The sequence below is a fragment of the Anomalospiza imberbis genome, unplaced genomic scaffold (assembly GCF_031753505.1).
Source record: "Anomalospiza imberbis isolate Cuckoo-Finch-1a 21T00152 unplaced genomic scaffold, ASM3175350v1 scaffold_94, whole genome shotgun sequence".
NCBI lineage: Eukaryota > Metazoa > Chordata > Aves > Passeriformes > Viduidae > Anomalospiza > Anomalospiza imberbis.
The window spans coordinates 101,344-126,642 of record NW_027100560.1 but is presented as its reverse complement, the minus strand read 5'-3'; the positions used below and the strand labels follow the sequence as shown (position 1 = coordinate 126,642).

Below are 25,299 nucleotides of genomic sequence, written 5' to 3'. Positions count from 1 at the left end.
CAATGGGAATTCCATCCCTGGGGCCGCCCATCCCACATTCCCAGTGGGAATTCCATCCCTGGGGCCGCCCATCCCACATTTCCAGTGGGAATTCCATCCCTGGGGCCGCCCATTCCCACATTCCCAGTGGGAATTCCATCCCTGGGGCCTCACCTCCCACATTCCCAGTGGGAATTCCATCCCTGGGGCCTCACGTCCCACAATCCCAATGGGAATTCCATCCTGGGGCCGCCCATCCCACATTCCCAGTGGGAATTCCATCCCTGGGGCCGCCCATCCCACATTCCCAGTGGGAATTCCATCCCTGGGGCCGCCCGTCCCACATTCCCAGTGGGAATTCCATCCCTGGGGCCTCACGTCCCACAATCCCAATGGGAATTCCATCCCTGGGGCCGCCCATCCCACATTCCCAATGGGAATTTCCATCCCTGGGGCCTCACCTCCCCACATTCCCAGTGGGAATTCCATCCCTGGGGCCTCACCTCCCACATTCCCAGTGGGAATTCCATCCCTGGGGCCGCCCATCCCACATTCCCAGTGGGAATTCCATCCCTGGGGCCGCCCATCCCACATTCCCAGTGGGAATTCCATCCCTGGGGCCTCACGTCCCACATTCCCAGTGGGAATTCCCATCCCTGGGGCCGCCCATCCCACATTCCCAGTGGGAATTCCATCCCTGGGGCCTCACGTCCCACATTCCCAGTGGGAATTCCATCCCTGGGGCCGCCCATCCCACATTCCCAATGGGAATTCAATCCCTGGGGCCTCCCCTTTCAGCATTCCCAGCGGGAATCCCATCCCTGGGCCTCCCCATGGCCATTCCCGGCAGGAATTCCACCCTATTCCCAGCAGGAATCCCATCCCTGGGCACTCCCCCTTCAGCATTCCGGGCGGGAATTCCATCCCGTTCCCAGTGGGAATTCCATCCCTGGGGTCCTCTGTCCCACATTTCTGTTGGGAATTCCATCCCTGGGACCTCCCCATGGGCATTCCCGGCGGGGAATTCCGCCCCATTCCCAGCAGGAATCCCATCCCTGGGGCCTCCCCTTTCAGCATTCCGGGCGGGAATTCCACCCCGCTCCCGCCGGGAATTCCGTGCCGCGTTCCCGCCAGGAGCGTGCCTGACCTCGTAGGGGTCGAAGTTGACGTCGCCGAAGTGGCCCCGCTGCAGGCGCCGGATCAGCTCCAGCTGCTCCTCCGACAGCGGCACCTCCGCCCCCGTCTGCCGGTCCTGCACCGTGCGCCTGCCGGCACGCCGCGACATGGACACCGGCATCCCGGGATTCCCGCACCGGGATGGGGGACACCGCGATACGGGGGACGCCGCGATACGGGACACCGGGATGTGGGACACCGGGATGGGGAACACCGGGATGGGGACACCGGGATGGGGAACACTGGGATGGGGAACACTGGGATGTGGGACACCAGGATTGGGAAACCGGGATTGGGACACTTGGGATGGGGAACACTGGGATGTGGGACACCGGGATGTGGACACAGGGATATGGACACTGGGATGGACACCGGGATGGACACCAGGATGGACACTGGGATATGGACACTGGGATGGGGAATACTGGTGGACACTGGGATGGACACCAGGATGGAGACCGGGATGGACACAGGGATGGACACCAGGATGGACACAGGGATATGGACACTGGGATGGACACCGGGATATGGACACTGGGATGGACACCAGGATGGACACAGGAAAGGACACCAGGATGGACACCGGGATATGGACACTGGGATGTGGACACTGGGATGGGGAACACTGGGATGTGGGACACTGGGATTGGGACACAGGGATATGGACACTGGGATATGAGACATGAGGATGGACACAGGGATATGGACACTGGGATGTGGACACCGGGATGGACACCAGGATGGACACAGGGATATGGACACCGGGATATGAGACACGAGGATGGACACAGGGATATGGACACCGGGATGGACACAGGGATATGGACACTGGGATATGGACACTGGGATGGAGACCGGGATGGACACCAGGATGGACACAGGGATATGGACACCGGGATATGAGACACGAGGATGGACACAGGGATATGGGACACCGGGATATGGACACTGGGATATGGACACAGGGATTGGGACACAGGGATAAGGACACTGGGATGGACACTGGGATATGGACACTGGGATGGGGAACACTGGGATGTGGGACACAGGGATATGGACACTTGGGATATGGACACAGGGATTGGGACACAGGGATATGGACACTGGGATGGACACCGGGATGGACACAGGGATATGAACACTGGGATGTGGGACACAGGGATTGGGACACAGGGATATGGACACTGGGATGGACACCGGGATATGGACACTGGGATGGACACCGGGATGGACACAGGGATATGGACACTGGGATGTGGGACACAGGGATTGGGACACAGGGATATGGACACTGGGATGGACACCGGGATATGGACACTGGGATGGACACCGGGATGGACACAGGGATATGGACACTGGGATGGACACCGGGATATGGACACTGGGATGGACACCGGGATGGACACAGGGATGGACACCAGGATGGACACCGGGATATGGACACTGGGATGTGGACACTGGGATGGACACCGGGATATGGACACAGGGATATGGACACTGGGATGGACACTGGGATATGGACACTGGGATGTGGACACTGGGATGTGGGACACTGGGATTGGGACACAAGGATATGGACACCGGGATATGAGACACGAGGATGGACACAGGGATATGGACACTGGGATGTGGACACCGGGATGGACACCAGGATGGACACAGGGATATGGACACTGGGATGGGGAACACTGGGATATGGACACTGGGATGGACACTGGATGGACACAGGGATATGGACACTGGGATATGGACACAGGGATATGGACACTGGGATGAGGGACACAGGGATTGGGACACTGGGATATGGACACTGGGATGGACACTGGGATATGGACACTGGGATATGGACACTGGGATGAGGGACACAGGGATTGGGACACTGGGATATGGACACTGGGATGGACACCGGGATGGACACAGGAATGGACACCAGGATGGACACAGGGATATGGACACTGGGATGGACATTGGGATATGGACACAGGGATGGACACCGGGATGGACACAGGGATGGACACCGGGATGGACACAGGGATGGACACAGGAAAGGACACCAGGATGGACACCGGGATATGGACACTGGGATGGACACTGGGATATGGACACTGGGATGGGGAACACTGGGATGGGGAACACTGGGATGGGGAACACTGGGATATGGACACCGGGATATGGACACTGGGATATGGACACCGGGATGGACACAGGGATATGGACACTGGATGGACACTGGGATATAGACACAGGGATTGGGACACAGGGATATGGACACAGGGATATGGACACTGGGATGGGACACAGGGATCCCAGGATGTGGGATGGGATTCCCGGGATGTAGGACAGGGGCGGTCACTGGATGGACACCGGGATGGACACAGGGATATGGACACCGGGATGGACACCGGGATGGACACCATGATGGACACAGGGATATGGACTCTGGGATGGACACTGGGATATGGACACTGGGATGGACACCGGGATGGACACCAGGATGGAGACCGGGATGGACACCAGGATGGACACTGGGATATGGACTCTGGGATATGGACACAGGGATATGAACTCTGGGATGGACACCGGGATATAGACACTGGGATGGACACCGGGATGGGACACCGGGATGGACACAGGGATATGGACACTGGGATGGACACAGGGATCCCAGGATGTGGGATGGGATTCCCGGGATGTAGGACAGGGGCGGTCACCGGATGAACACCGGGATGGACACAGGGATATGGACACTGGGATGGACACCGGGATATGGACACTGGGATGGACACTGGGATACGGACACTGGGATTGGGACACAGGGATATGGACACTAGGATATGAGACACCAGGATGGACACAGGGATATGGACACCGGGATGGACACAGGGATATGGACACCGGGATGGACACAGGGATCCCAGGATGTGGGATGGGATTCCCAGGATGTAGGACAGGGGCGGTCACTGGATGGACACCGGGATGGACACAGGGATATGGACACCGGGATGGACACCGGGATGGACACCATGATGGACACAGGGATATGGACTCTGGGATGGACACTGGGATATGGACACTGGGATGGACACCGGGATGGACACCAGGATGGAGACCGGGATGGACACCAGGATGGACACTGGGATATGGACTCTGGGATATGGACACAGGGATATGAACTCTGGGATGGACACCGGGATATAGACACTGGGATGGACACCGGGATGGACACCGGGATGGACACAGGGATATGGACACTGGGATGGACACAGGGATCCCAGGATGTGGGATGGGATTCCCGGGATGTAGGACAGGGGCGGTCACCGGATGAACACCGGATGGACACAGGGATATGGACACTGGGATGGACACCGGGATATGGACACTGGGATGGACACTGGGATACGGACACTGGGATTGGGACACAGGGATATGGACACTAGGATATGAGACACCAGGATGGACACAGGGATATGGACACCGGGATGGACACAGGGATATGGACACCGGGATGGACACAGGGATCCCAGGATGTGGGATGGGATTCCCAGGATGTAGGACAGGGGCGGTCACTGGATGGACACCGGGATGGACACAGGGATATGGACACCGGGATGGACACCGGGATGGACACCATGATGGACACAGGGATATGGACTCTGGGATGGACACTGGGATATGGACACTGGGATGGACACCGGGATGGACACCAGGATGGAGACCGGGATGGACACCAGGATGGACACAGGGATATGGACTCTGGGATATGGACACAGGGATATGGACTCTGGGATGGACACCGGGATATAGACACTGGGATGGACACCGGGATGGACACCGGGATGGACACAGGGATATGGACACTGGGATGGACACAGGGATCCCAGGATGTGGGATGGGATTCCCGGGATGTAGGACAGGGGCGGTCACCGGATGAACACCGGGATGGACACAGGGATATGGACACCGGGATGGACACCGGGATATGGACACCGGGGTGGACATGAGGATTCTGGGATATGGGACAGGGATTCCCGGGATGGACAGGGGTTCCCAGGATTGGGACACGGAGGGGAATCCCAGGATGCACGTGGATTCTTGGGATGCAGAGGGAATTTCCCAGGAAGCAGAGGGATTCCTGGGATGTGGAGGGATTCCCGGGATGCAGCTGAGGATGGATGGGAGGGAGGGAGGCTCTGTGCATGATCCCAAATCCACATATCCGGAATCACCCCGGGAAACCTCAGGAAGGCTCCAGAACCCTGAATTCCTGGAATTTTGGGCAATTCCACACAAATTCCAGGCGCGGAGCACATCCACGGAATCACGGAACGCTTTGGGATTTTAAGGCTCATCCCCATCCCATGGGACACCTCCCGCTATCCCAAGGTTTTCCAGGGCCTTCCCGGGAATTCCTCACCAGTATTCCGGGTTTTCCATCTTCTCCAGGAACAGGTCCAGCTCGTCCTTGCTCCGCAGGGGTTTGTAGATCTTCTTCCCATCCAGGTCGTACCCGATGTGCGGAAAATCCTGGTACCATTCCATGGGAATGTTCCCCACCGTGTTCCGGATGTCCTGGAAAAAACACCGGGAAAAGGGTGAGGGGAGGCCGGGGAATTCCAGGGAATCCTTGGAGGAAAGGATGAGGGAATTCCAGGGATGCCTTGGCGGAAAGGGTGAGGGAATTTCACGGAAACCTTGGAGAAAGGGGTGAGGGAATTCCAGAGAAACCTTGGAGAACAGCATGAGGGAATTTCACGGAAACCCTGGAAAAAAGGGGTGAGGGAATTCCAGGGAAACCTCAGAGCCATTTCCAGAGGCTAATGGGGCTCTGGAGAGCTGGGGAGGGATTTGGGATAAGGGATGGGAATTCTGTCCCCTGGGATTGTTGGTTTTTGGAATGCAGCTGGGAATGGAGCGGGGAATGGGGAATGGAGCTGGGAACGGAACTGGGAATGGGGAATGGAACTGGGAATGGGAATGGAGCTGGGAATGGGGAATGGAACTGGGAATGGGGAATGGAGCTGGGAATGGGGAATGGAGCTGGGAATGGGGAATGGAACTGGGAATGGGGAATGGAGCTGGGAATGGGGAATGGAGCAGGGAATGGGGAATGGAACTGGGAAATGGGGAATGGAGCTGGGAATGGGGAATGGAACTGGGAATGGGGAATGGAGCTGGGATGGAACTGGGAATGGAGCAGGGAATGGAGCTGGGAATGGGGAATGGAGCAGGGAATGGGGAATGGAACTGGGAATGGGGAATGGAGCTGGGAATGGAGCGGGGAATGGAGCTGGGAATGGAGCAGGGAATGGAACTGGGAATGGGGAATGGAGCTGGGAATGGAGCAGGGAATGGAACTGGGAATGGGAAATGGAGCAGGGAATGGAGCTGGGAGTGGAGCTGGGAATGGGGAATGGAGCTGGGAATGGAGCTGGGAATGGGGAATGGAGCAGGGGAGGGGGAATGGAGCTGGGAATGGGGAATGGAGCTGGGAATGGGGAATGGAGCTGGGAATGGAACTGGGAGTGGAGCTGGGAATGGGGAATGGAACTGGGAATGGAGATGGGAATGGAGCTGGGAATGGAGCTGGGAATGGGGAATGGAGCTGGGAATGGAACTGGGAATGGAGCTGGGAATGGGGAATGGAACTGGGAATGGAACTGGGAATGGGGAATGGAGCAGGGGAGGGGGGAATGGAGCTGGGAATGGGAATGGAGCTGGGAATGGGGAATGGGCTGGGAATGGGGAATGGAACTGGGAATGGGGAATGGAACTGGGAACGGGGAATGGAGCAGGGAATGGGGAATGGAGCTGGGAAAGGGGAATGGAGCTGGGAATGGGGAATGGGGCTGGGAATGGGGAATGGAGCTGGGAATGGGGAATGGAACTGGGAATGGGAATGGAGCTGGGAATGGAACTGGGAATGGAGCAGGGAATGGAGCTGGGAATGGGGAATGGAGCAGGGAATGGGGAATGGAACTGGGAATGGGGAATGGAGCTGGGAATGGGGAATGGAACTGGGAATGGGGAATGGAGCTGGGAATGGAACTGGGAATGGAGCAGGGAATGGAGCTGGGAATGGGAATGGAGCAGGGAATGGGGAATGGAACTGGGAATGGGAATGGAGCTGGGAATGGAGCGGGGAATGGAGCTGGGAATGGAGCAGGGAATGGAACTGGGAATGGGGAATGGAGCTGGGAATGGAGCAGGGAATGGAACTGGGAATGGGGAATGGAGCTGGGAATGGAGCAGGGAATGGAACTGGGAATGGGAAATGGAGCAGGGAATGGAGCTGGGAGTGGAGCTGGGAATGGGAATGGGGCTGGGAATGGAGCTGGGAATGGGGAATGGAGCTGGGAATGGAACTGGGAATGGGGAATGGAGCAGGGGAGGGGGAATGGAGCTGGGAATGGGGAATGGAGCTGGGAATGGGGAATGGAGCTGGGAATGGAACTGGGAGTGGAGCTGGGAATGGGGAATGGAACTGGGAATGGAGATGGAATGGAGCTGGGAATGGAGCTGGGAATGGGGAATGGAGCTGGGGAATGGAACTGGGAATGGAGCTGGGAATGGGGAATGGAACTGGGAATGGAACTGGAATGGGGAATGGAGCAGGGGAGGGGAATGGAGCTGGGAATGGGGAATGGAGCTGGGAATGGGGAATGGGGCTGGGAATGGGGAATGGAACTGGGAATGGGGAATGGAACTGGGAACGGGGAATGGAGCAGGGAATGGGGAATGGAGCTGGGAAAGGGGAATGGAGCTGGGAATGGGGAATGGGGCTGGGAATGGGAATGGAGCAGGGAATGGGGAATGGAACTGGGATGGGGAATGGAGCTGGGAATGGAACTGGGAATGGAGCAGGGAATGGAGCTGGGAATGGGGAATGGAGCAGGGAATGGGGAATGGAACTGGGAATGGGGAATGGAGCTGGGAATGGGGAATGGAACTGGGAATGGGGAATGGAGCTGGGAATGGAACTGGGAATGGAGCAGGGAATGGAGCTGGGAATGGGGAATGGAGCAGGGAATGGGGAATGGAACTGGGAATGGGGAATGGAGCTGGGAATGGAGCGGGGAATGGAACTGGGAATGGGGAATGGAGCTGGGAATGGAGCAGGGAATGGAACTGGAATGGGAAATGGAGCAGGGAATGGAGCTGGGAGTGGAGCTGGGAATGGGAATGGGGCTGGGAATGGAGCTGGGAATGGGGAATGGAGCTGGGAATGGAACTGGGAATGGGGAATGGAGCAGGGGAGGGGGAATGGAGCTGGGAATGGGGAATGGAGCTGGGAATGGGGAATGGAGCTGGGAATGGAACTGGGAGTGGAGCTGGGATGGGGAATGGAACTGGGAATGGAGATGGGAATGGAGCTGGGAATGGAGCTGGGAATGGGGAATGGAGCTGGGAATGGAACTGGGAATGGAGCTGGGAATGGGGAATGGAACTGGGAATGGAACTGGGAATGGGGAATGGAGCAGGGGAGGGGGAATGGAGCTGGGAATGGGGAATGGAGCTGGGAATGGGGAATGGAGCTGGGAATGGAACTGGGAGTGGAGCTGGGAATGGGGAATGGAGCAGGGAAGGGGGAATGGAGCTGGGAATGGAGCTGGGAATGGAGCGGGGAATGGGGAATGGAACTGGGAATGGAGCAGGGAATGGGGAATGGGGCTGGGAATGGGGAATGGAACTGGGAATGGGGAATGGAGCTGGGAACGGGGAATGGAGCAGGGAATGGGGAATGGAGCTGGGAAAGGGGAATGGAGCTGGGAATGGGGAATGGGGCTGGGAATGGGGAATGGAGCTGGGAATGGAACTGGGAATGGGGAATGGAGCTGGGAATGGGGAATGGAGCTGGAATGGGAATGGAGCAGGGAATGGGGAATGGAGCTGGGAATGGAGCGGGAATGGGGAATTGTGCTGGGAACGAGCCGGGATCGGATCCAGGAGCGGGGCTGCTGTGGGCTCCAGGTAGGAAGTTGTTTTTGGAATGGTCCTGGGCATTCCTGCTGCACATTCCTGGCAAAGGGAAAGGATCCTTCCCTAAAAATATCCGCAGGAAAAGGGATCATTCCCTGAAAACATCCACGGGAAAAGGGATCATTCCCAGAAAACATCCACAGGAAAAGGGATCATTCCCAGAAAACATCCACGGGAAAAGGGATCATTCCCGGAAAACATCCACGGAAAAGGGATCATTCCCTGAAAACATCCACGGGAAAAGGGATCATTCCCAGAAAACATCCACGGGAAAAGGGATCATTCCCGGAAACATCCACGGGAAAAGGGATCATTCCATGGGAAAAGGGATCATTCCCGGAAAACATCCACGGGAAAAGGGATCATTCCCAGAAAACATCCACGGGAAAAGGGATCATTCCCAGAAAACATCCACAGGAAAAGGGATCATTCCCAGAAAACATCCATGGGAAAAGGGATCATTCCCTGAAAACATCACGGGAAAAGGGATCATTCCCAGAAAACATCCACGGGAAAAGGGATCATTCCCGGAAAACATCCACAGGAAAAGGGATCATTCCCAGAAAACATCCACGGGAAAGGGGATCATTCCCGGAAAACATCCACGGGAAAAGGGATCATTCCCAGAAAACATCCATGGGAAAAGGGATCATTCCAGAAAACATCCACGGGAGAAGGGATCATTCCCGGAAAACATCCAGGACACGCACAAGGAAAAGGGGATGGCAGAGGCGCAGCGTTCCCACGTCCCACCCCTCGGCATTCCCACATCCCATCCCGCAGGATTCCCGGGATCTCTGCACAAGGACACCTCACGAGCCTCCTGAGAGGACCAAATTCCCAATCCCAGCAGTTTTGGGAATTCCCTGCACCCCCAGCCACACTTCCCAAGGACTCAGAGCATCCCAGGACAAGGGAATTCCGCAGAGTCAGGCAGAAGGGGCAGGATTCCCTGGGATCCAAAGGTGGGAAGGGGCAGGATTCCCTGGGATCCGAAGGTGGGAAGGGGTAGGATTCCCTGGGATCCAAAGGTGGGAAGGGGCAGGATTCCCTGGGATCTGAAGGTGGGAAGGGGCAGGATTCCCTGTGCCCTCACTCCAGGCTGTAATCCCATGGATTTTGACTCTGCAGTTCCATGGATTTTGGCCGCAATTCCACAGATTTTGGGACTCCCACAGTCGTCTCCTTGTCCCTGGTCGTGATTCCATGGATTCTGGCTGCAATTCCATGGATTCTGGGATTCCCTGTGCCCCCGACCCCTACCCGCAATCATCTCAGTGGCCTTGGCTGCAATTCCATGGATTCTGGCCGTGATTCCATGGATTTTGGCAATCCCCGTGCCCCCAGTCATCTCCACATCCCTGGCTGTGATTCCATGGATTTTGGCTGCAATTCATGGATTTTGAGACTCTCTGTGCCCCCAGTCATCTCTGTGTCCCTGGTTGTGATTCCATGGATTTTGACTCTGATACCACAGATTCTGGCTGCAATTCCATGGATTCTGGCCGTGATTCCATGGATTTTGGCAATCCCATGCCCCCAGTCATCTCCACATCCCTGGCTGTAATTCCATGGATTTTGGCTGCAATTCCATGGATTTTGGCTGCAATTCCATGGATTTTGGGACTCCCCGTGCCCCAGCCTCCGACCACAACTATCTCCTCATCCCTGGCTGTAATTCCATGGATTTTGGCTGCAATTCCATGGATTTTGAGACTCTCTGTGCCCCAATGATCTCCGTGTCCCTGGTTGTGATTCCATGGATTTTGGCTGCAATTCCATGGATTTTGGGGACTCCCTGTGCCTCCAGCCTCTGACCTGGACCATCTCCACATCCCTGGCTGCAGTTCCACGGATTTTGGCTGCAGTTCCACGGATTTTGGCCGCGATCCCATGGATTTTGGCCGCGATCCCACGGATTTTTGGCCGCGATCCCACGGATTGTGGGACTCCCTGCACCCCCAGCTCAGTTCGGATCCCCCCTCCTCGGCCCCCGGGGGATCATTCCCAACCCCAACCTGGGCCGGGCTCACCGGGATCCGGCCTTTTCCCGGGAATTCTGCCGGCTGGAAGGTGCCGGCGCAGCGGAGCGGGATCGTTCCCGGCGCTAAACGAAAGCAGATGGCTCCGGGAGCTTCCAGAGGGCCGGGAAGGGGATGACAGAGGTTGGATTTCGGAAGCTGCCGAGACAGGGATTAAGTGCGGGGAGCGCACGGAAGGTGCCGCGCTCCGGCCGGGAATGAACCTCCCGCGCGGAGCTCCTGGGAGGCGCCGCTGGAAAAGCGGGGGGAGCTCAGGAAAAGCGCAGGATAAACGGCCACTCCAGCGTTTTCCAGGTGGAAATGCTGGTTTTCCTCACGGAATTCCTGAATTTCCTCACGGGAGATTCCCGAAGTTTGGGGGTGGGATAAGGCAGCCTGGAGCGGGGGGGGGGGGAAATTCCCGGCTCCCCAGAGTTTAGGGATGGCTCGGGATACTCTGGGGATTCCATGGGGTGGATCCTGGGAATTCTGACTGGGAACGAGCTGGGGGAGCAGGGAAATCCCGGGAGATCCCAGAGCCCCTTCCCGGGCCTATCCAGGGTTTTTCCTGGGAGAGCTGCAGAGGGGTTTGGGATGCAGGCTGGAGGGACAGGACCAGGGAATGGCTTCCCACGGAACACCAGGATTTTGGGATGGAATTCCCAGAGAATCCGGGGCCGCCCCAGGATCCCTGGAACGACCCGGGATATCGGGAGCTGCCCCATGGAATGGGACAGGGAGTGGCACCTGACACCTCTGGAATTCCCGTGCCCCGATTCTCTCCTGGCTCTCCCCGGCCAGGGAATTCCAGCAGATCCCGGCAGCGGCTCCTCAGGGGTTAATTCCCAATTCCCTCCCGCCCCGGGAGCAGCAGGAATGGAAGGGGCCGGGATTAATCCCAATTCCCAGCCGGAATCCCCTGGAATGGGAGGTGGGGGGACAGGGACGGGGACAACGCCAGCGGTGCCATCCCGGCATGGAAAATCCTCCGGGAATCTCGGGGATCTCGGGATGGGATCACCGGGACGCCGGGGAGTGAATTCCCTCGGCTCCAGGCGCTCCCGGAGAGGGAGGCAGAATTCCAGAGGGATCCCAGAGCCCCTCCCCGGGAGCTCCGGTGACCTTTGGGACGGGGACAAGGGAATTTATGGGGAAAACAGGTTGGGGGCGCAGGAAAAGCGGGGAAAGGAGCGGCGAGTTTCCCGGGAATGCGGCGAAGGGGTTAAAGCGGCGGCCCGGAGGGTGAGCTCAGGTAGGCCGGGCCTGGGGCTCCCCTTTCCAAAGGCTCCTTTTCCAAGGAAGCCGGGCCCGGAGGAGGGCCGGGCCGCCCATTTCCCGCCGCTATAAAATCCCGCAATCCCAGCCCGCGGCTCCCGGAGGATGCGCACGTGCGCCGGGAGCGGCGGCGAGCCCGAAAACCGGGAATAAACCGGGATAAACCCCCCCACCACCAACCACCACCACCACCACCACCACCACCAAACCGGGGGGCGAAAACCCCCAAACCCGGGATAAAGCCGCGATCAAACCCCCCGGCCCACCGGGATAAAACCCGGGCTGGACCTCAGGCGCCGCGATAAAACCCCTGAAAAGCGGGATAAAAGCGGGATAGCAGCGGGATAAAAGCGGGATAACAGCGGGATAACAGCGGCGGGACAGGAGCCCCAGAGCCGGGGCAGAGGCGGGGTAAGAGCCCCTAAAGCGGCTCGGCGGGAGCCATGAGCGGCCGGAGCTGAGCGCTCCCGCGGCATTCCCGCTCTCCCGGCGGCGCTCCCGCTGCTCCGGCATGTCCTTCGCCATGCTGCGCTCGGCGCCGGGGCGCTTCCTGTACCCCGAGATCAGCGCGCTGTCCGAGGACGAGGAGAACAGCGAGAGCTCGGGCTCGGAGGAGAAGCCGTTCCACATGGAGAGCGGCGCGTTCGGGGCGAAGGGCGGCAAGCGGCGCAGCGGCAAGAGCCGCGGCAGGATGTCCCGGGAGCCGCGGCAGCGGCACACGGCGAACGCCCGCGAGCGGGACCGCACCAACTCGGTGAACACGGCGTTCACGGCGCTGCGCACGCTGATCCCCACCGAGCCGGCCGACAGGAAGCTCTCCAAGATCGAGACGCTGCGCCTCGCCTCCAGCTACATCTCGCACCTCGGCAACGTGCTGCTGCTCGCGACTCCGGCGGCGGCGGGCAGCCGTGCCACGGGGCGGCGGCGGCGCCCGCCGCCTTCTGCCCCGCCGGGGCCGCGTCCCCGCCCGGCCGCGAGAGCGAGAGCGCCCAGCCCCGGCAGATCTGCACCTTCTGCCTCAGCAACCAGCGGAAAATGGTGAGTGGAGCCGGAACGCCGGGAATACCGGGAAGAGTGCCGGGAGTACCGGGGTCCGGGATAGCGGGAATGGGGAGCAGGATAGCGGGAATGAGGGCTCCCGGGATGCCCAGCCCCGCAGATCTGCACCTTCTGCCTCAGCAACCAGCGGAAAATGGTGAGTGGAGCCGGGAACGCCGGGAATACCGGGAATACCGGGGTCCGGGATAGCGGGAATGGGGAGCAGGATAGCGGGAATGAGGGCTCCCGGGATGGGCAGCCCCGGCACCTTCTGCCTCAGCAACCAGCGGAAAATGGTGAGTGGAGCCGGGAACGCCGGGAATACCGGGAAGAGTGCCGAGAGTGCTGGGGTCCGGGATAGCGGGAATGGGGAGCAGGATAGCGGGAATGGGGATTTGGGAATCCCGGGATTCCCAGCCCCGGCAGATCTGCACCTTCTGCCTCAGCAACCAGCGGAAAATGGTGAGTGGAGCCGGGAACGCCGGGAATACCGGGAATACCGGGAGTGCCGGGGTCCGGGATAGCGGGAATGGGGAGCAGGATAGCGGGAATGAGGGCTCCCGGGATGGCCAGCCCCGGCACCTTCTGCCTCAGCAACCAGCGGAAAATGGTGAGTGGAGCCGGGAACGCCGGGAATACCGGGAAGAGTGCCGAGAGTGCTGGGGTCCGGGATAGCGGGAATGGGGAGCAGGATAGCGGGAATGGGGATTTGGGAATCCCGGGATGGCCAGCCCCGGCAGATCTGCACCTTCTGCCTCAGCAACCAGCGGAAAATGGTGAGTGGAGCCTGGAACGCCGGGAATACCGGGAATACCGGGAGTGCCGGGGTCCGGGATAGCGGGAATGGGGAGCAGGATAGCGGGAATGAGGGCTCCCGGGATGCCCAGCCCCGGCAGATCTGCACCTTCTGCCTCAGCAACCAGCGGAAAATGGTGAGTGGAGCCGGGAACGCCGGGAATACCGGCAATACCGGGAGTGCCGAGAGTGCTGGGGAGCAGGATACTGGGAATGGGGATTTGGGAATCCCGGGATTCCCAGCCCCGGCAGATCTGCACCTTCTGCCTCAGCAACCAGCGGAAAATGGTGAGTGGAGCCGGGAACGCCGGGAATACCGGGGTCCGGGATAGTGGGAATGAGGGCTCCCGGGATGGCCAGCCCCGGCACCTTCTGCCTCAGCAACCAGCGGAAAATGGTGAGTGGAGCCGGGAATACCGAGAGTGCCGGGGTCCGGGATAGCGGGAATGGGGATTTGGGAATCCCGGGATGCCCAGCCCCGGCAGATCTGCACCTTCTGCCTCAGCAACCAGCGGAAAATGGTGAGTGGAGCCGGGAACGCCGGGAATACCGGGGTCCGGGATAGCGGGAATGGGGATTTGGGAATCCCGGGATGCCCAGCCCCGGCAGATCTGCACCTTCTGCCTCAGCAACCAGCGGAAAATGGTGAGTGGAGCCGGGAACACCGGGAATACCGGCAATACCGGGAGTGCCGGGGTCCAGGATAGCGGGAATGCCGCAGGGATAGCGGGAATACCGGGAGCAGGATACTGGGAATGAGGATTTGGGAATCCCGGGATGGCCAGCCCCGGCAGATCTGCACCTTCTGCCTCAGCAAGCAGCAGAAGCTCGTGAGTTCTGGAGGGTTTGGGATGTAGGGAATGGGGTCCAGGATACCGGGAATGCCACGGGGAATGGCGTCCGGGACACTGGGAATGCCACGGGGAATGGGGTCCGGGATACTGGGAATGCCACGGGGAATGGGGTCCGGGACACTGGGAATGGCAAGCGGATAGAAGGAATGGTGGCCCGGGATTCGGGAATGAATCCCGTGGGGATGTGGGGAATTGTGTCCCAGGATTCGGGAATGAATCCCGTGGGGATGTGGGGAATTGTGTCCCAGGATTCGGGAATGCTGCAGGGATAAAGGAGACTGGGGACTGGGATTCGGGAATGAATCCCACAGGGAATGAGGGCCCGGGATTTGGGCCGGGATGGAGGGAATGGTGTCGCTGGGATTTGGGATTCGGGCTGGGAATGATGAGCGCCCGTCATTCCCAAAAAAACCCGCCATCCCCAGGTTTATCCCAGTGTTTGCCCACTCCGAGGGGCAGCGGCGGGATGCAGGGAATTGTGTCCTGGGAATTCAGGAATGCCGTGGGGATGTAGGGAATTGTGTCCCGGGAATTGGGGATCCGGAATGAGGAGCTCCCGCGCGGAGGCACCGCTGGAAGATGAGGCTTCCCAAAAAACCTGGCGATTCCCGGGTTTATCCCGGCGATTCCCGGGTTTATCCCGGCGATTCCTGGGTTTGTCCCGGTGTTTGCCCACTCCTGGGATCCCGGGGAGGGATGGGATGAGTGGGAATTCCGAGGAGCTCCCGCTGGGAGCTGCAGGGACAGCAGAGCCTGCCAGAGGCGGCTCCAAAATCCGTGGAAAAGTCCATGGAATATCCAGGGAAAATCCTCTCTGGAGCCGCAGGAAAAGGGACGGGAGAGGAGCCGGGAATGGGCACCGGGAAGGGCCCTGGAAAAGCGGGCAGAGACCGGGACACGGATTTGGGATCAGCTCCCAGAAACTCCGTCCTCGGGAACCCAGTCCCCGAGTGCCGGCGCTCCCAGTTCCCAATCCCGGCGCTCCCAGTTCCCAATCCCGGTGCTCCCAGTTCCCAATCCCGGCGCTCCCAGTTTTCCGGCGCCAGGGATCCCCGTCTCCCAATCCCAGCGCTCCCAGTTCCCCCATTCCAGAGCTCCTGGAGACACTGGGAGCCGCCCTGGCCATCCCAGTTCCCCTGGATTTTGGGAGTTCCCTGCAGGTGCAGCAGGGAAAATCCAGCGGGATTTTCCTGCCGCATCCCAAATCCCAAATTCCCCAAAGCAGCCCCACCCCCCCATCCCCGGGAACGGGGCGATTCCAAGCGCAGAGGGGCAGGATCGGGATCCGGGCTGATCCCGGATAAACCAGAGGGCAGGGAAAAGCCCTCGGGAAGGATTTTTGGCTCATCAAACTCCGGAGTTTTCCCAACCAAACCATTCCCAAAGGCCGAGAGCTCTGGGGTTTGGGAAAGAAGAGAATTTGGGAAAAGGGGAATTTGGGAAAAGCCCAGGCCTTGGGAATGGCCCTGCCCAGGCTGCTGGGAATGGCCGGGAATGGGATCTCAATTCATTCCAGCCGGGAATGGGATCCCAGCTCATCCCAGCTGGGAATGGGATCCCAGCTCATTCCAGCCGGGAATGGGATCCCAGCTCATTCCAACCAGGAATGGGATCTGAACTCATCCCAGCTGGGAATGGGATCCCAGCTCATCCCAGCCGGGAATGGGATCTGAACTTATTCCAGCTGGGAATGGGATCCCAGCTCATTCCAGTCAGGAATGGGATCCTAACTCATCCCAGCTGGGAATGGGATCTGAACTCATCCCAGCCGGGAATGGGATCCCAGCTCATTCCAGCCGGGAATGGGATCCCAGCTCATCCCAGTTGGGAATGGGATCTCAGCTCATTCCAGCCGGGAATGGGATCCCAGCTCATTCCGGCTGGGAATGGGATCCCAGCTCATTCCGGCTGGGAATGGGATCCCAGCTCATCCCAGTTGGGAATGGGATCCCAGCTCATTCCAGCCGGGAATGGGATCCCAGCTCATCCCAGCTGGGAATGGGATCCCAGCTCATTCCAGCCGGGAATGGGATCCCAGCTCATCCCAGCCGGGAATGGGATCCAAACTCATCCCAGTTGGGAATGGGATCCCAGCTCATCCCAGCCGGGAATGGGATCTGAACTCATCCCAGCCGGGAATGGGATCCCAGCTCATTCCAACCAGGAATGGGATCCCAGCTCATTCCAACCAGGAATGGGATCCCAGCTCATCCCAGTTGGGAATGGGATCCCAGCTCATTCCGGCTGGGAATGGGATCCCAGCTCATCCCAGTTGGGAATGGGATCCCAGCTCATTCCAGCCGGGAATGGGATCCCAGCTCATTCCAGCCGGGAATGGGATCTCAGCTCATTCCAGTTGGGAATGGGATCCCAGCTCATCCCAGCTGGGAATGGGATCCCAGCTCATTCCAGCCGGGAATGGGATCCGAACTCATCCCAGTTGGGAATGGGATCCCAGCTCATCCCAGTTGGGAATGGGATCCCAGCTCATCCCAGCCGGGAATGGGATCTGAACTTATTCCAGCCGGGAATGGGATCTCAGCTCATTCCAGTTGGGAATGGGATCTGAACTCATCCCAGCCGGGAATGGGATCTGAACTCATCCCAGTTGGGAATGGGATCTGAACTCATCCCAGTTGGGAATGGGATCTGAACTCATCCCAGCCGGGAATGGGATCCCAGCTCATCCCACTTGGGAATGGGATCCCAGCTCATCCCAACCAGGAATGGGATCCCAGCTCATTCCGGCTGGGAATGGGATCCCAGCTCATTCCAGTCGGGAATGGGATCTGAACTCATCCCAGTTGGGAATGGGATCCCAGCTCATTCCAGCTGGGAATGGGATCTGAACTCATTCCAGTCGGGAATGAGATCTGAACTCATTCCAGCCGGGAATGGGATCCCAGCTCATTCCAGCCGGGAATGGGATCCCGGCTCATCCCAGTTGGGAATGGGGTCCCAGCTCATTCCAACCGGGAATGGGATCCCAGCTCATTCCAGCTGGGAATGGGATCCCAGCTCATTCCAGCCGGGAATGGGATCCCAGCTCATCCCAGTTGGGAATGGGATCCCAGCTCATCCCAGCTGGGAATGGGATCCCAGCTCATTCCAACCAGGAATGGGATCCCAGCTCATCCCAGTTGGGAATGGGATCCCAGCTCATTCCGGCTGGGAATGGGATCTGAACTCATCCCAGTTGGGAATGGGATCCCAGCTCATCCCAGTTGGGAATGGGATCCCAGCTCATTCCGGCTGGGATTGGCGCTCAAGAACCCGGAACCAAGCCCTTCCCAAGGCTCGGGAATCCGGGAACGCTCCAGCTGGGAGCGGACCCTAAATCCAATCCCATCCCATCCCAGCATTCCAGGGATTTTTCCAGCCCTGGATTCTCTGGGAATTCCACCCCTGAGCCTCAGCGTCCTCACAGGGGAGAATTCCTTCCCAGTATCCCAAGGAACCCGTGGGAAGCCACTCCGGGAAGTGAGGGATGCAGGGGAAAGGGGAGAATCCAGGGAAATCCATTCCTATAAATCCCCATCCCTAATTTTCCACCAATCCCAACAATTCCCATCCTCAGTTTTGGATCAATTCCTACAAAAACCCATCACCAATTCCACATCAAATCCCAATAAATCCTCCTCCTTAATTTTCCATTGATCCCCAAAATTTCGATCACTAATTTCGGACCAATTCAACAAATCCCCATCCCTAATTTTAAATAAATTCCTGTGAATTCCCGGTGTCAATTTGCCATAAATCCCAATAAATCCCCATCCTTATTTTTGAATCAATTCCTGTAAAATCCCACCACAGCGGGAATTGGAGCTGGAATCAGAACTGGAATTAGGGCTGGAATCGGGGCTGGAATCGGGGCTGGAATTAGGGCTGGAATAGGGGGTGGATTTGGGCTGGAATTAGAAATGGAATTAGAACTGGAATCAGGGCTGGAATTTGGGCTGGAATTAGGACTGGAATCGAGGCTGGAATTAGAGCTGGAAATCGGGGCTGGAATTAGAACTGGAATTGGGGCTGGATTTGGGCTGGAATTAGAATTGGAATTAGAACTGGAATCAGGGCTGGAATTAGGACTGGAATCGAGGCTGGAATTGGTTGGGAATTAGAGCTGGAATTGGGGCTGGAATTATAACTGGAATTGGGGCTGGAATTATAACTGGAATCAGGGCTGGGATTGGGGTTGGAATTAGAACTGGATTTAGGGCTGGAATTAGGGCTGGGATCGGGGTTGGAATTAGAACTGGAATTAGGGCTGGGATTAGAGCTGGAATCGGGGCTGGAATTAGAACTGGAATCAGGGCTGGAATTAGAACTGGAATTAGGGCTGGGATTAGAGCTGGAATCGGGGCTGGGATTGGGGCTGGCGCCACTCCCGATCCGTGCCGGGTTTTTCCGGGATGCGCTCCCGCGGATTCGGGGCTTTTCGGGTGTGAAGGGAATCCCGTCCCGCTCTTTGATCCCGAGGGTGTCGGACAAGGCCGAGGAAATGAGATCCAGCCCCTCGGGAGCCGGGAACGCCGGGCCGGGAACGGCTCCCGGGCTCGGGATCACCCCAGAGCGTCCGATCCCGCCCCAAAACCCGGCTTTTCCACGGATGGGAGCGCCTGATCCCATGGGAATGGGGTGGGATTTAGGGCCCTTCCCAACCCCAAGCATTCCAGGATTCCAGGCTGGAGCAGGAGCCTTCCCAAAGCGTGGGATCGGCTCCCTAAAATCCACCCTGCCCGAAAAATTCTCCCTCAAATCCTCTCCCCATCCCGAAGATCCCTAAAATCCTCCTCCTGCCCCAGAGATCCCTAAAATCCTTTTCCTGTCCCGAAAATCCCACAGGTTCGTCCCTCAAATCCTCCCCCCATCCCAAAACTGTGGCTCCACGGGGTCCGATCCCGGTGCCACCCCATTCCCTGGAAAAGCAGGAGCAGCAGGAAAAGGAGGGAAAAGTGGGGTGGGCTGGGCTGAGAGGGATTTCTGGGGGAAATCTGGGATCTGGGAACATCCCAGGGATTTCTGGGCCGAGCCCAAATCCCGGGAAAGCTCGGGAAAAAGCCGATCCAGGGCGATTTCCCGGCCGGAATCCAAGGGTTAAATGGGAAAATTTGGGATAATTTGGGGTAATTTGGGGTCGGGATTGCAGCAGGAGTGGCACAGGTGGGCGGCCAATCCTGGGAATTCCTTGGAATTCCCAAATGGGGAGAGAAGCCCCGGTGTTCCCGACATCCCACCCGGATCCCTGCGGAAGGGTTGAGCTTTCCCGGGATTTTCCACACTGGGGGAGCCGGGATCTGCTCAGATCCCAACAATTCCCAATCCCGGCCAGGAATTCTGGCTGGGGGAGCTCCAGGACTGGAAAAACGGGATCTGGGGATAAAGGGATTCCCAGATCCCAACAGTGCTGAGGGAATTCTGAGCTGGAATTCCAGGAGATCTGGGATCCAGAGAGGTTTTCCCGGGATCAGGGAGCGACTGAGGTGGGAAAATGGGAAAGGTGGGAAGGATCCTTGGGATCTTTGGGATCCTCGGGATCCCGGCCCCTTCCGTGGGGAAAGAGGGGAGCCGGGTCCGGAGGGAACTGGGATAAAGGAATTCCCCTCTGGAACCTCAGGATCCAGGGGGGAACTGGGATCCAGAGGGGATTTGGGATCCAGGGAGGAATTGGGATCCGGAGGGGTTTTGGGATAAAGGAATTCCCACCTGGAATCTCCTCAGGATGCAGGGGGGAATTGGGATCCAGGATATTGGGATCCAGGGAGGAATTGGGATATGGAAGGAATTGGGATCCAGAGGGGATTTGGGATCCAGGTTCCAGGGATACAGGAGGATATTGGGATCCAGAGGGAACTGGGATCTAGGAGGAATCGGGGCCCGGATCAGCTCCGATCCCATTCCCAGCCCGGAATCCGACAGGAACGGCCGATCCCGGTGCCATTCCGGGAGCTTTCCTGACCCTCCTGGCACAGGGAACGGACTGGAAACCCCGGGAAATGGGAAATCCCAGAAAAGGGGAAACCTCGGGAAAGGGGAAATCCCGGAAAACAGGAAATCCTGGGAACCCTAGGGAAAATCCCAGCACAGCTTCTCAAGGAAATCCGTACAGAGGGACTTGGGATGGGAGCAGGGATTTGGGATTTGGGATCAAGGATTTGGGATGGGAGCAGGGATTTGGGATTTGGGATCAGGGATTTGGGATGGGAGCAGGGATTTGGGTCCCTCTGGAATTCGGGACCAGAACTTCTCTGGAGCTCCAGGAAAACCCTCCCGGATCCAGAGGGGCAGGGAAGCTCCCCCAGATCCCAATCCCAGCCCTCGGAGCCGGAGATTCCAGGCACTTCCCACATCCCCACATCCAGGATTTCCATGGAAAAATCCCAGACTTAGGCACAGGGACTGGGAATTTCATGAGATTCCCGAATCACCCCGGAGCTGTTCCCGCTTTTCCCCCGCAGGGCTGCACCCCCATCCAGGATTTCCATGGAAAAATCCCAGATTTAGGCACAAGGAGCAGCAATTCCATGAGATTCCCAAATTACCCCAGAGCCAGGAACTTCCCTGAGCCGTTCCCGATTTTCCCCAGGACGGGATCCCCCCAATCCAGGTTTTCCATGGAAAAATCCCAGATTTAGGCACAAGGAGCAGGACTTCCATGAGATTCCCAAATTACGCCAGAGCCAGGAACTTCCCTGAGCCGTTCCCGATTTTCCTCAGGGCGGCATCACCCCCACATCCAGGAATTCCATGGAAAAATCCCAGATTTGGGCACAGGGAGCAGAAATTCCATGAGATTCCCAAATTACCCCAGAGCCAGGAACTTCCCTGAGCCGTTCCCGATTTTCCCAGGGCGGCATCACCCCCACGTCCAGGAATTCCACGGAAAAATCCCAGATTTGGGCGCAGAGAGCGGCAATTCCCAATTTTCCCAAACCATCAGAGCTGGGAGCTTCCCTGAGCCGCTCCGGCTTTTCCCCAGGGCGGCATCACCCCCACATCCAGGTTTTCCATTGAAAAATCCCGGATTTGGGCGCAGGGAGCGGGAATTCCATGAGATTGCCAAACCACCCCGGAGCCAGGAGCTTCTCTCAGCAATTCCCGCTTTTCCCCCCGCAGGGCTGCACCCCCATCCAGGATTTCCATGGAAAAATCCCAGATTTAGGCACAAGGAGCAGGACTTCCATGAGATTCCCAAATTACGCCAGAGCCGGGAACTTCCCTGAGCCGTTCCCGATTTTCCCCAGGACGGGGTCCCCCCAATCCAGGTTTTCCATGGAAAAATCCCAGATTTGGGCACAGGGAGCAGAAATTCCATGAGATTCCCAAATTACCCCAGAGCCAGGAACTTCCCTGAGCCGCTCCGGCTTTTCCCCAGGGCGGCATCACCCCCACGTCCAGGAATTCCAGGGAAAAATCCCGGATTTGGGCGCAGGGAGCAGCAATTCCCAATTTTCCCAAACCATCAGAGCCGGGAGCTTCCCTGAGCCGCTCCGGCTTTTCCCCAGGGCGGCATCACCCCCACGTCCAGGATTTCCATGGAAAAATCCAGGATTTGGGCGCAGGGAGCGGCAATTCCCAATTTTCCCAAACCATCAGAGCCGGGAGCTTCCCTGAGCCGCTCCCGCTTTCCCCCCTTTTCCAAACCCTGCCCGAATCCCGGGATCGGGGGCCGCGGTCCCGGCAGAGGGAAAAGTGCGGCGGGATTTTCCCAATCCCCGTTTCCGCTCCAGACGGCCCCGAGCTCCCGGGGATTGAACATCTGGGAAATCGGAGCAGAATTCCCCCTTTTCCCTCCCCTTCCCACCCGCAAGGGGAACAAAGGGAGGGAGAGCCGGAGCCGCACGTGCGGGGATGGGAAACGGGGGAGGCTGGGACGGGGAAAACGGGAATTGGATCCCAAAAAACCGGGGATGGAAACGGGAACTGGATCCCAAAAAACCGGGGATGGGAAACAGGGGAGGCTGGGACGGGGAAAACGGGAATTGGATCCCAAAAAAACGGGGATGGAAACGGGAATTGGATCCGAGAAACCGGGGATGGGAAATGGGAACTGGATCCCAAAAAAACGGGGATGGGAAACAGGGGAGGCTGGGATGGGGAAAACGGGAATTGGATCCCAAAAAACTGGGGTTGGGAAATGGGAACTGGACCCCAGAAATGGGGATATAAATGGGAATTGGATCCCAGAAACCGGGGACGGGAAACGGGAATTGGATCCAAGAAACCGGGGATGGGAAACGGGGAAAACAGGAATTGGATCCCAAAAAACCGGGGATGGAAATGGGAACTGGATCCCAAAAAACCGGGGATGGGAAACGGGGGAGGCTGGGACGGGGAAAACGGGAATTGGATCCCAAAAAACCGGGGATGGGATCCTGGGAATGGGATCCCAGGCGGATTCCATGGGAAGGGATGCTGGGAGGATTCCCAGGGAACGGGATCCTGGGAGGATTCCTGGGAACAGGATCCAGAAGAATTCCCTGGGAAGGGGATCGAAGGGGATCCCGGCAGGATTCCCAGTTCCAGGTTTGATCCCATCTCCTTTCCCTCCCGCAGAGCAAAGACCGGGACAGGAAGACGGCACAGCTCCGGAGCTAGGCCGGGAATTCCAGCCGGGAATTCCAGCCGGGAATTCCAGCCGGGAATCCCGGCCGGAGCAGGGGAAAGCCACGCTGGTGGATTCCCGGATCCAGGGACGTTTTCCTGCCGGATCCCGCGGGAAGAGCAGCACCGACATTCCAGCGGATCCCACAGGACACGGAGGATGTGCCGGAATTCCGGGATATCCAGGGAATGCACCCACAGAGCCCCAGGGACGGCGGAGCCGCTCCGGGAATCCTTGGGAATTCCTGCCCCGGGATTCCGGATCATGGAACACCTGGATTTCTTGGATCTGCTCCGGGAATCCTCAGGAATTCCTGTCCTGGGATCCTGATCACAGAGCACTTGGATCTCCCAGATCCACTTGGGAATCCCTGTCCCAGGATTCCTGCACATGGAACACTGGGATCTCCTGGATCCACTCCAGGAATCCCTGCCCCGGGATTCCTCTCACGGAACACTCAGATCTCCCACAGCTCTTTGGGAATCCTTGGGAATCCCCAGCTTGGGATCCACGGATGCTCACGGAACACTTGGATCTCTGGGATCCACTCCGAAAACCCCTGGGAATATCTCTGCCCTGGGATCCATGGATGCTCAAAGGAACCCTTGGACCTCCCAGATGCACCCAGGAATCCTCGGGAATCCTGCGCCAGGATTCCTCCTCACGGAACACTTGGATCTCCTGATCCACTTGGGAATCCTGCGCCGGGATTCCTCCTCACGGAACACTTGGATCTCCTGATCCACTCGGGAATCCTGCGCCGGGATTCCTCCCCACGGAACACTTGGATATCCTGATCCACTCGGGAATCCTGCGCCGGGATTCCTCCCCACGGAACACTTGGATCTCCTGGAGCTGCTCCAGGAATCCCTGGGAATCCCTGCCCTGGGATCCGTGGATGCTCATGGAACTTTTGGCTCTCCCCGAGCCACTTCCCGGATTCACTTCCTGCTTGGAGCGGCTTGATCCCGGAACTGATCCCTGAACTGATCCCAGAACTGATCCTGGAATTAATCCCGGAACTGATCCTGGAACCAATCCCTGAACTGATCCCAGAACTGATCCTGGAATTAATCCCTGAACTGATCCTGGAATTAATCCCGGAACTGATCCTGGAACCAATCCCTGAACTGATCCTGGAATTAATCCCTGAACTGATCCCAGAACTGATCCTGGAATAAATCCCGGAACTGATCCTGGAACCAATCCCTGAACTGATCCCGGAACTGATCCTGGAATTAATCCCGGAACTGATCCCAGAACTGATCCTGGAATTAATCGCTGAACCGATCCCAGAACTGATCCTGGAATTAATCCTGGAACTGATCCTGGAACCAATCCCTGAACCGATCCCGGCACCGATCCCTGAGCGCGGGGTGCGGGGGCTGCATTTTTTGGGAATTATCAATCACATGCTGGAATTTCATGTTGTTGATGTGGGAATTAATTAAATCCGGATTTTGTGTCATTACTCGGGAATCTGGCTCATGATCCTTGAGGGAATTCCTCCCTTTTCCCTTTCCCTTTTCCCTCTCTTTTTTCCTTTCCTTTTCCCTCTCTTTTTCCTTTCCTTTTTCCC

The 25,299-nt window shown here is 58.0% G+C and overlaps 2 protein-coding genes across 2 annotated transcripts in view; one reads left to right on the top strand and one right to left on the bottom strand.

Moving 5' to 3' along the window:
• LOC137467989 (ribosome biogenesis protein bop1-like) overlaps positions 1-25,299 on the bottom strand; it is a 63,503-nt gene that overhangs the window by 1,033 nt on the left and 37,171 nt on the right. The window contains exons 3-4 of the mRNA XM_068179413.1: positions 5,570-5,724; positions 1,127-1,244 (exon numbers count right to left, since the gene is read on the bottom strand). Of these exons, the coding sequence (XP_068035514.1) occupies positions 1,127-1,244; positions 5,570-5,724 (273 nt within the window). The remainder of the gene's footprint in view (positions 1-1,126; positions 1,245-5,569; positions 5,725-25,299) is intronic.
• LOC137467987 (basic helix-loop-helix transcription factor scleraxis-like) lies at positions 12,901-13,990 on the top strand. The gene is given in 3 exon segments (XM_068179409.1): positions 12,901-13,309; positions 13,312-13,466; positions 13,913-13,990. Coding segments are annotated over 3 exon segments (603 nt in total). The 5' UTR covers positions 12,901-12,939.